The following is a 12572-nucleotide window of genomic DNA, read 5'->3' on the forward strand; positions in this document are numbered from 1 at the left end:
TTTTGCAAGAAAATGTGCGTCTCAAAATATTACCAGTTTGAAATGTCACTGCTGCATATTCCTCACTCATCTGCAACGGAAATGATCCTTCTGCGTTGAGGAAAGTCCCGACCTCTACGTAGTAAAGTGTCGCAGGGACCAGTCCAACGATATCCGTCTCATAAATCATTCCATTTTCCCGCGTTAAGTTTGAAACAAGTGTCCTGTGGTTATCCGTTGGATTGAGCTTGTAGAGCTCGTACCCATCATGGGGACTCGATGGCGGTGTGAGGGTTAGGCTGACAGAGACGTCGGTTATGGATGAGACAAAAACACCTAACGGGGCTTCGGGACCTTTGAAAGACGAGACAGAGAAGGAACAAGACATGCAAAAAAAAAAATTTCATTTTGGGGGGGTTGGAACCAAATGGATGGGGAGAATTAATGATTAATACCACGATTCTGTACATTATCCTCAAACTTTGGCAGCAATCTCATTGGACTTGATCCCCCCCCCCCCCCCATTTTCATATACGTAACGAAGCCTATAGTAGAGGCCTGGGCTATATCTCAACCCATCCCCCCCCCCCCCCCCGAAGATGAGCAAAAAGATCTCACGAAATGACCACCTACATCCTCAAATATCATTTTTTCCGATGATCCGTACCTTACCATTTTGACTACATTCATATAATGGCATCATCGATTTTCAAGGGGATCACCCAGCCAGACCCCTCCCGGAGCCCGTATTCTGGACTGCAGTTTAACTGCGGCCATGGCCTAACTCTGTGCGAGAATTAATTATGGAAGCAAACAAAAATGTCAAAATTGCATTTACATAACATGCTTCCTATCTTTACTTGGCTCTTTCAGTCATCATGTTTTAATGATGTAGAAAACAATTTTAGTTAAAATTTCCAGTCAGTTATGAATGATATATTTGAGTGTCGAACGTGCGAAAACATTGAACATGTACTGTTCGATGTAATTATGCTATACTATTGGATATCAATGGTTAAACCACAACTTTAGATGAAAGTTAAGATTAATCTCGAGCTCAGATTGCGGGGACGAGCCTTTTGAATATGTACAGAAATACGTCGTCATTATGCCATAACGGATAAACGAGTGGAGCTCTGCAGGCGGTCGGGTACTCAAATTAAGCGACACTTTTCCGGCAACTCCTCGCAACTCCTGCAGCCAAACTGATGCCATGGATCGCAACCGCGTAGCCAGGATTTCATTTTGGAGGGGGCGGTAATCGCACGCGAAGCGTGCGAACACTTACAGAGCGCGCGAAGCGCGCTCCCTAGGGGGTGGGTGCAGGGAGGGGGAGGTTCCCCCTCCCGCGCGAAGCGCGAAGCTTTTGGTGTTTCATAAATTAAAATGAAAAGGAGCCGTCTCTCTTGTCTCTAGTACCTATATCACCTCCAGTTCAGTTGACAATATTGTGATTTTGAACCTTTTTTTCATGAACCTTGTTTTCAAAAGTGATTGTGAGCGAACGCATAAAAGGGGAATACAATGGAGGAAATTAAAATAATAACCCCGCGCGAAGCGCGGAAGCCAAAGCGTTTTTTCAATTTTTTTCTGCCATGAAAAGGGTCCCGATAAAAGGGTATTTTCAAAGATATATTGAATACTTCCCTTGGAAAGATCATATTTGATTACAAACAATTTAGCGACAGTGCATAACTCGCAAAACAGAGGAGAAGAAGTGTATATGCCGGGAGGAAGATATGCCGGGAGGAAGATATTCCTCCCCGCGCAGAGCAATGAAACTCTGAAGTTTCAAAGGGCGGACGTTTCATCAAATTCAGATATCTCTAATACCCCATCGGGTCTAATTCGATTGATTTTCTAAGATTATTGAACTTCATTACAAGGAAAATAGTGCGCAAAAAGTTGAAACTTCTGTGATTCATTGAAATTATATAAAAAAGGATGCCTAATTTCTTTGACTTATCCTGAAGCGCTTCATTTTGAATTATAAAGAACCCTAAGTGTCATTCAAAATTTCAAACTGAGTGCGCAAAACAGGACAAGAGATGAATGTGCAGGGAAATGACATGAAGTTTAATAGAATTTGATAATAAATATTGTACTTTTTTATCTAATACGACACGAATTTTATACCTTCCTTTTTTTAAATTAGGAACCTGTTTGCCCCAAAATTATGGTTGATTAGTAATGAGCTGAAAAGCAGGAGAAGTTGACTTTATGGAGGTGACGGCAGAAATTGATATAAAGATTTTACCCGCCCATGGCCGACCCGTCCAGAAGTTGCGCAATCAATTTAAAAAAAAAAGATAACTTCATATACTTCGGCCTAACCTTACTCTAATTATATGCCCTAATGTATACATTTGAACTTTAACTGGCAAGAAACACATATAGCTGAGGTGGAAAAACAGGGTTCGAGAAAGGATGGGGGAAACAATGGAGAACTTCAATATTATCATTTAACCGCGCGCCGCGCGGAAGCAAAATTCATATATAAATTTAGAGCAAGAGAGAAGGAGTTTCTCTTTTGAGAAAAAAATAAAGAATAAAAAGAAAAAAAAAACACAAAGCTACCTTTCTTCCCTTTCCTCCCTTCCCTTTTCCTTTTCTCCCCTCTTTTTTCCCTTCTTTTTTTTTTCTTTTTGGGGACGTTTTGGGGGGGGCGACCGCCCCCACCGCCCCCCCCTGGCTACGCGCCTGATGGATCGCTATGCTGTCCTTTGCACTACGTCAGCAAGAGAAAGGAATTATGACAACTGTGGGCTCTTCGCCTGTCAAGCGATTAATGCAGGTTCAGCAAACACCCTCTTCCTGGCTCTTCGGAGACAAAGGAACAGTTGTACGACCATCTGTATTCTATCTTCACAGCAATTCCTACTCCTTCTGCGAAGACAAGGCTCTCGGGGAGGCAAGAAAAAATATGGGCTGAGCACTACCAGGAGCTCACGGGATATTGAGATCAATAACACTACACTTGAGAGCATTGAGAATCTTTGACCTACACGTACCAGTCATGGGTGATCGACCGACCTCTGCCAAGTTCAAGAACGCAGTTAACTCCCTTACTTGTTGGAAAGGTTCAGGAAAGATGGCATTCCCTCCGAAATCATAAAGACTGACAAGGACACTGCTCTTCCAAACCATCTTTATGAGCTCCTCTGCCAATGCTGAGAGGAAGGGACAATCCCTTATGATATGCGCGACTCAAATATCATCACACTGCAGACAAATAGAGGTGATCAGAGCGACTGCAACAATAACCACTTGGAATATCACTCCTGAAGACCGTCGGAAAGACCTTCGCCAGAGTGGTACTCAACTGACTGCAGTTGCTTGTTGGTACGTACTGTATACCTAGAATCACATTGTGGATTCAGGTCGGGGGGGGGGGGGGTCAACGTTTGACATGATATTCTCCATCAGGGAACTGCCAGAGAAATGTCTTGAACAGAGATATCCATTGTATATCGCCTTTACTCTCGAAAGAAAATGAGCTCATCTAGTCCCTAATCTCATTCCTCTCAGACTGAGATGAGGGACCAGTCCTGATGGAATGAGATTTCAATCTTTTAAAAGTGATTCTTTACCTTTTTGGAGTGAAAGTGTAAAGAAAGATGCACACTTTCACTCAAAAAATGAAAAAATCACTCTTGAAAGATTAAAATCTCATTCCATCCGGACTGTTCGCTCAGCTCACTCTAAGAGGACTGAGATTGGGGACCAGATTAGCCCCTTTGCATATATAGATAGTATTGACCTTACAAATGCCTAAAATATGGCCAGCAGGAAGGCTTTTGGTTAATGCCTCTGAAAACGGTGCCTTTAACATATAACTACACGCTTCAGATTGGCTAATAGGATGGACCTGTTGCTCGTAACGTACCATCATTGATAAGGCTATGCAATTAGCGGTAACCAAAAGGGTAATGCCGCTACATGTCCAGTCAAATTCAAATGTCCCATGTGGGATTAGTTACGAGCAACGTCATTAAGAATTGAGGTGGGGGGGGGGGGGGTCACGTACCAGTTCTTCCAAGCACCGAAGGATTGCTGTTCATATCACTTCTCTGCAATGCAAACGAATTGCTTGCATCTAGGAGGGTGCCAACTTCGAATCTGTACACCCAAGCACGTGATAAGCCGTTTACTGTACACTCGTTGACTTCTTCAGGTCGAATAGTGGCAGCGAGTAAACGTTCATTGGTTGAATTGTTGATGACGTATACCTCGTATGCGTCACGTGGTGTCGTTGGTGGAGTCCAGGAGATAGTTGCTTCAGTACTGCCGATTTGATCCAGAGTAACATTGACTGGACTTCCGGGTGCTAGAAAGACAGAAAATAGTGAAATTCAACTTTAATAAACGTATTGATAATTATTTTTCATTGTTTCATATTCGCAAAATAATGAAGAATATAAAGCAGAAGGGAAAATAATAAAGAGGGTGATAACAATAAGACAATTAGGGGAGGATTTGAGAAAGAAAAGACAAGGAAGAAAAAATAAAAGAAAAGTGTACCAGAATAAGTAGGTGTAGGAAAAATTAAAGAGTAAAGGAATAAGAAAGGCAAGACAGGGAGAAAAAGAAGAGCGATGACAAGAAAAAATAAAAATACATTTTCGTGTGATCAGGTGCGGATCCTGGGGCAGAGGGAGCATCTGCCTCATTATTGTTATTATCATTATAATCATTTTGGAATAAGAAATATTAAAGACTTATTAGTGCGTCCGGAAGTGATGGTAACCTTTTGACCATTTCTTTTACTTTTTTTTCAGTCTGAGAATTGTTGCTACTATCCCGCGTGGTAAATCATGGATCTCTTTGAATACCTGTAATAACTTTTTAATGTTTTCAATATTTTTTATACTATCCTGGTAAATTCAAATAACGCAAACGTAAACCCGCGTTTATACAGACAAATAGATGGGGAGAAACGGATCATTAGACAATCTCCCGCTACGCAACATAATTCGATATTTCATAATACATTTATATTGCGAGAATATTGTACTTTACCGCTTCTTATTTCCGTTGACGCTAAGCTCGAAAACGTTTGGCCATTCTGAAGAGTCACATTGAACACTGTGCCCGGAAGTAGAATGGTCAGCCCGACTTCCTCTTCCAAGATACCCCCTAAATGCCCGATGGCATCACTTGGTTCAGTCACGATCGTATAAAAGATGACTCCTTCAACGGCTCTCCATTGAATATAAGCCGACGAAGACGTCACATCGGACACTAATATCTCCCCTTCAGCAATGGCCTCTGGAAATGAATAAAAAATAAATATTTGATCGTATAGTGATGATCAACAGAAGTGCGCTATGATATTTGATGACGATGAAAATGGAAAGGAAGTGGGGAAGAGGATATTGATGATAAAAGTGAGGTTGATAATGATAATGATGATGTTGGTGCTGTTGGTGGTGATTATAATGATGATGATAAAAACATAGGGCGGAGGATGATGATGATAATGATGATGATGATGATGAGCAGATGGTGTTATTACGATAGATGGTCAAATATTCTTGGGTTGAGATGATGCTGATGGTCGGGAGGAGCATGATAGTGGTCAGGTAGATGATGATAATTACAACGACATTTGTTAATAATTGTTATCTTGACGATTATGACAGTAATGGTGGTAGTGACAATGATTAGTGATTATCAAAATCATGTGACTTTTAGACAATATTCAGCCACATTACCTGTGAAAACAGTAGTATTTGCAGCATCACCGGCGCTCCCACTACTCCATGGTTTAACGGTAATCGTGTACTCCTCTTCGGGACTGAGTCCGGTTATCTGATACGACGTATCGGTTGTGTTTATCGGATATCCGTTCAAGCTATACCCAGAAGGGGGAACTATGTCGACCATGTAATGGTCCCACGATGACCCTGCATCTGTTGACCACGACACGCTGATGTATGTTGGGGTATTTTCGTCTACATTGATGGATTCGATTCCCAATCCATCCTTGGAATAGGCAAAGATTAAAAAAGTGTATGTTTTATGCTTTAAAAAAACCCTGATGCATACCTTCCATAACTGATAGCCGAAAAATAGGAACAAAACATTTCCAGAGGAACACTCTCAATTCTCCTATTCGGTACAACAGAGATCTCCTCTTTCACAGAAATACGAACACACTGGTTAAAATGGCATTTTCATTATTGGAAAGTTACTTTTCAAAGTAGACACTGGTCAGCTGTGTGCTGATATGCTTCTAAATTGATTGATGGAAGGTGCCACAGAATTGTAAAAACTACTTTGGCTACCAACTGCACTGAAGTTATTGTTAGCAAGCCCCCCCCCCCCCCCCTTTTCAACGATTGGAGTGGCTCTCCCGATTCAAAACCGCTCCGCGGCCCCTGTGAGCCACAGCATGTTACTGGCCACACAGTCTCGAATTGTTAAAAGTAAAATCTCCTTTTGTGTTTTTGATTTCGCATCTGATCATTTGTTATATCGATTATCTATTTTTTTAATGAATATCGAACACATAAAAGTACACTGCCGTCCAGTGGCAAACGAAGCATTCTTTTTTATTTATCCCCCCCCCCCCTTGATTTGGGATATTTTCTATATGTTCTACATAAAGCTAAAGGAATTTGAGTCCCATAGCCCCACTTTATGAAATGTAGACGTTTCAATTACTCTATTTATTTCCATGAATTATAAAACAATCAGATTTGCCTCATTTACAAATATAGGTTCATTCTACAGAGTTGCTTCCCTTTGTCAATGGACGGCCGCGCGGTTGAAACATGTCTACGGAATGCATGGCATGACGTTTTTTAAAATTTGAGGACATAAACAGATTTGTCATCAAAATGTACCATTATTGTCAATATTTCGTTAATAGAAATGAGTACATCACAGATTTGAAAAAGGAACACATACTACAATCCCAAACACGTTCATGCACACCTCCACATAAGGGTGATCCTTGAACTCAGAAAAATAGAGGTTATTGACGGGTTTATGATCGAGCCTCCCCCCCCCCCCCCCATACACACACACACACACTCCGATGCCGCATCACACCATGGCACCCATCGAAGCAGAATGAATTTGCAAATGTAGGGTAGTGTCTTTTTCACAACAGCGATGAATGACTGACAGAGTTGACACAATATGATTTATAAGTGATTTATTAGCATGTGTATGTTACTGTCAATGGTAACATACATTGTGAATTGAATTGAGAATAGTGCGATTCAAATTTATTGTCACGCTCAGCTGAATCCCGGGCGTGCAATACTTAGACCCCCTGGATCGACCCCGTAACACAAACATTAAATCTACTGAAATATTTCATCATGAACTATCATTGGTTGATCACGTTGATAGTGGATTTGGTGAGCAAAACTAATGTGCATTCAACTATATGATTGCTCTAGGCGGAGACTGCAGTTACTGATGAGTTTTCGCAATCACTACGCAGACGTTTTCTGGAACATAGAGAATCTTTTGTCAAAACCCCTTAATGACAAAGGAGTCTTCGTCGAAAATCGGCGAATCAAAACAGCAGCGACGTCCATGACTCTGGAACAACAGCATATTTGCATTTTTTCGTCTACTCCGAAACTTACGACAAACAGCTCTCCCAGTTCATCAATTTTCGACAAAGACCTCTCAGCTGTTCATTGTGATTTGACAGGCATTTTCATTAGATTTTTATGTTGTAGAATCCGTCCTCGTCGTGATTGCGAAAACTCGCTACTTTCTTTGGCCGTTACACTAATCCTAAGCGATAATAATGAGGCGAAACTTCAGTGAAACAGTAAAACTCACAATCATTTCCTATCTGCTTAATGGAGATGTATGATTTTAACACCAAATTCATCAGAAACTGCATAACTAATGAATATTCACACAGGCAGCGCCAGGATATTTTGATGGGGGCGGGGTAAGACGGCCTAGAATGACGTCATAGTTTTTTCAATTGATTTATAAGGGTGTTATAATACAATGTCCAAACCTTTCATTTTTCATATATTCTTTCTTCCCTTTCTTCCTCCTTTTTTAGAGTATAGGGCAGTAACCTCCCTGACCCCCGCACCCTCTGGCGCCGTCCCTGAAAAAAAATCATACCTGCCTTTAAACACTTTATGCAATATTTTGTTAACGTGTCCTAAGGTGGCTGACTTATAACATTACCGACCTTAAAATAAAAGTTAATGATCGAAACCATGCGTTTAATTCCTTGATAAACGAAATGACAAACACGATTGTGTTATTTTCTGTGTAGTAATGGAATGTCAGATAAATCTAGTCATTAACATCCACCCAAAGTCCAAAAAAACCTTACATTTGATATATCATTGATCACGAGAGTCGTGTCGAACACGGCTTTTTTTTTATCCGCCAATACCGTAGGTTTCAACTAGCCGCGAGCCGAGTCAGACTCGCCTATTTTTTCGTGTGTAAACAATAAAACCGTGTCGAGCCCGCATGACCTAGGTCAAACACGGCATATCCGTATACGTCTATTGTACTTCCGTTCGTGATCCGCGGGCCGTGTCGAACTCGCCTTTTTTTTTCAGTATAAACGCGATCAGTTGCCCTCTTCACAGCGTTTGACCCTGCTTGAGGATTCAACACTCGAGCCGAGTCACTGTGTAAACACGATAAAAAAAAATCCTCTATAAAAGTTTCAATTTTCCCCAACTATTACCCCCCCCCCCTCGAATTTGAATGCAGTTGATTGAAAATGTTAAATGTTTTCTTTCTTATCGAATACGGTCTCCGAGTCCTGACAGCGAAGAGAGTGATACTAGTAGTGTCATTAATTGCCCCTGTGGATGAAGATATTGATTGAATTGTGTATACATGCCTTATAACTCGGAGAAAGCTGGTAGATATTAATTCCAATTCAAATAAACATTTATTTTTCTTCCGTTTGACATTTCTCCTATTTCGCATTTAAAGTATACAAATTAATATAGTACAAAACAATGTATATGAAACAGTATATGGAACAAGGCGTATAACCCAGAAAGCAGATGCTTGTGTCGGAATACGCATGTAAGTATGATGTAACGATATAATTATCATCATCATTAGCAATTAAGTTTTCACAACACTACGCAGACACTTTCTAGGACGTTCAGGATCTATTGAAATTACCAGTCGTATCACAATGAACAGCTTAAGGACGTTCCACAGTTAAAATTAAATCCATTTCAATTTAACAAAATTTAGTGCACAGAATTACTTCAACACCTAATCATTCCAAATGTGCAAAAATTAACATGTTCGCGAGCTTGATTTGTTTTGCTATCGAGCCTTGAAGTTCACCTATTTGCAAGGTCTCGAGAAATAGGCAACTAAAATAATTTTGCGTTTTTAGACCCCACGTGATCACAAAGTTGAGTGCAAACCACTATTACTCCGTCAAAATCCATCTAAATGTCATCAAATTTTACATTATAGTTCAGAATCATATACTGCTATTTGTTTGCTCTTTTTAAGAGTAGCTGCACCTTCAGTTTTAAACATGAAATTGCGGCATAAAACTTTTTACCCGAGAAAACTCAGGTTGTTTTTACCGGAGTATTTGCCCTGTGTTAAAGTCAATGGCAGAAATTAGACTAACCTTAGTTTTCAGTTTTTACCAGAGTTTTCTCAGGTAAAAAGTTTTATGCAACAGGCCAAATGTGTGAATTGCGACAAAAACTTATCTAAAAAGATTGAAATTCATATAACAAATTTAAGAAGTACAATAAATGCTGCACTTTATTTAATACCCATGTCATTTTCACAAAATTTGCATGGTAGAAGAGAAAGGTATACTAAAGAGTCGTGAACATTAAAAATTGTGGGTTCATCTGTTTGTTTTCTAAATATCAGCACTTTTGTTGAAGCAATTGTACTTTTGAAAACACAAAAATGATGTCAAAAGTCTTGTATCTTCGTAAGAGAAAATTCTACACCACTATCCTATTCAATCAAATTCGAGGTGATATTCGAGAGTAAATTATTCTGAAGAGGTATACAGAGGCGTTTAAAAAGTTGGTCCATATATTATTTTCAAGCAACAGCTTCGTTAAAAAAAACATCAAGATTTGCTATTAGAGTGCAGATGCTTGGAAAAATCAGCTGATATACCTGCAGCTGATTACCCACCTATATTCACTTATTGTGACGTCAACGCGCATGACGTAAAGTATGCGCAGATAGGGATGCCCACAAACATAACTGGGGAATGTCTTTAGAGGTCATTGACGAAAATTGGTGAACCAGGGCAGCAGATCGTCCTAAGACACGGAGCTGACGAATAATTGCAAATATGTCATTTGTCCAGTGTCCAGGATGGCACTACTCTTTTGATTCACCGATTTTCGACAGAGGCTACTTCTTTCATGAAGGGCTTTTGACAATAGATTCTTTACGTTCCAGAAAGTGTCTGCTTAGTGTTGCGAAAACTCCCTCATAACTGTGAGCCAATCTTGTTGAGTTTAAAATGCACGTTTTAATTCACTCCGCAGGACACCACCCCAACCTCAACCCCGTCAAAGTACCTAATACACATACACTGTATAGCACTGGGGTGTTAAAATTGACACCAGTGGGCATCCCTAGATCACATGCACACCATGAGCATGATGAGGTGTTACAATTGCATCCTACAGTTTGAAAATAGCACACTGCAAAACGCCGGTGTTAATTTAACCCCAGCCTGGTATCTATATCGGTCCACACCAGAGAAGCGTTGAAACGACACCAGTCAAGAATCAAATCGATATTGGTTTAACACTAATTGGTGTTGTTAAGTGCCAAATTGGTGTTAGCCTAACGCCAAACCGGTGTTGATTCAACACCTCTCTGGTATGGACCGATATATATAGATACCAGGCTGGTTTTAAATTAACACCGGCATTTTTGCAGTGCACTTAAGAGTGTTAAAGTAATCCCAGAAGGGGTTGTAATAATACATATGGGTGTCGAAACAAGCAGTGTATATTTAACACCGGAGTAAAATTATTGGTGTGGTCCTCTGACACCGGATAACATCACATAGTTTGAGTGAACCCTCATCAACAAGACTCACGCCTAAACATTTCTCCAAATCCCTTGAATAGGAGAGCTTACTTACAGATGAAGAAAGCGTGAGGAGTAAGATGATGAAAATACCGATCACGCGACTTCTAGCCATCTTCCACTTCGAAATCGAGCCCCTGGTTGAGACAAAGTTTCATGCACGTCCACGGCCACGTTTACCCGGCGAATTGAGAGTGAATACCATTGAGTCTGTTGATCATAACGTAATGACCTCAATTTTGTTTATCCATGTTTATACCCCCCTGGATGTTATAGCATGTTTAGGGCTTCAAAATGTTTGCCGAGAGTCGTGGCAACTGGAATACAAACCGCGATCGGCAGGTGCATAATAAAGATTCAACTCTCTTTGATCTAAAGGCCAATATTGCGAATATGAAAACAGATAATAGGTAGATTTCCGATATCAATGATTTTTCATAAAGAATGCTCATGATGATCATGTAAAGAGGAAAGAATATTACAACATTGCTTTATGAGTGGTTTCCTATATCATGTGTAGAACTGGGTTCTTTGTATAAAACTATTCGCATAACAAGTCGCCATGCAGTAATCATTGCATGACAATTTTAGTATTCATGTACTACATGAATAGAGGGAGAGTGGGACTGCTTTCAATAGTTTAATTCTTTCATTTTCAAAATAAGTGCGGTAAAATAGTGGGAGAGAGACACACAGAGGGTCATTGTTGCCTCACACAATAAAAAGCGATTCGGATCATAATCATGTTTGTATCATCTGGGAAAAGGAAGGGAGAGGAATTTATACATTTTATATTGCTTATCAAGTTCACTTTAATCATTTTCCAGAATTAAAGAAATTTATTGTAAAGATTTTCTCATTTCCAGGGAAACTACATAAAATTAATTAATTCAGCAGTTGAATTCATTCCCTTTCCCTCAATACATGTAATATAAAAGAAGGAGAGAAGTTCATGTCTCACATGAAATAGCTACTGATCACTGTAGGTCCGTTAGAAATTGCCCTTTCTTATGGCTCACTCATTTACAGAATGACTTAAAAATTATACATTTTCCAGAATCTTTTATCAGGATTAATCAGCACTACAAAATTAAAAACAAAGCCATCTCGATCAATAAATTTAACGATTAATTCCCCCAATGAAGCGTTCACACAATGGAAGATATTGATGATGGAGATCGTGAGGATATTGTTTTTCAAAAGACAATTTTAAAAAGAGACAGATTTTCGATTAGAATCTGATAATAGGGTATGCTGCATTATTGTGTCTGTGGTGATTGGTAACAAGAAAACACAATTTATATTTTGAAAACCATGGTTTCTGAAAAAGACACTGACATGCAGTAATTTCATATAATAAAGCGAAGTTTATCATGGGAACTGGACTACACTCTAAAAAATATTGGGTAAAAATGATCCATGAGTAGCATTGTGGGTGACCTAATTACGTGTCCAACCAACATGGCATTTCTTTTAGGCATTATTATTTATCCAGTGTGATGAAAATTTTGCCCATTCTGAAGTAATTGCTGCCTTTT

At 39.7% G+C, this 12572-nt stretch overlaps 1 protein-coding gene across 1 annotated transcript in view; it reads right to left on the reverse strand.

Moving 5' to 3' along the window:
• LOC129271861 (fibronectin-like) overlaps positions 1–12572 on the reverse strand; it is a 58964-nt gene that overhangs the window by 34993 nt on the left and 11399 nt on the right. Inside the window, exons 2-5 of the mRNA XM_064107035.1 lie at positions 5694–5964; positions 4999–5247; positions 4007–4306; positions 34–333 (exon numbers count right to left, since the gene is read on the reverse strand). Coding sequence (XP_063963105.1) covers positions 34–333; positions 4007–4306; positions 4999–5247; positions 5694–5964 — 1120 coding nt within the window. The remainder of the gene's footprint in view (positions 1–33; positions 334–4006; positions 4307–4998; positions 5248–5693; positions 5965–12572) is intronic.

Source organism: Lytechinus pictus, chromosome 11 (genome assembly GCF_037042905.1).
Source record: "Lytechinus pictus isolate F3 Inbred chromosome 11, Lp3.0, whole genome shotgun sequence".
Lineage (NCBI taxonomy): Eukaryota > Metazoa > Echinodermata > Echinoidea > Temnopleuroida > Toxopneustidae > Lytechinus > Lytechinus pictus.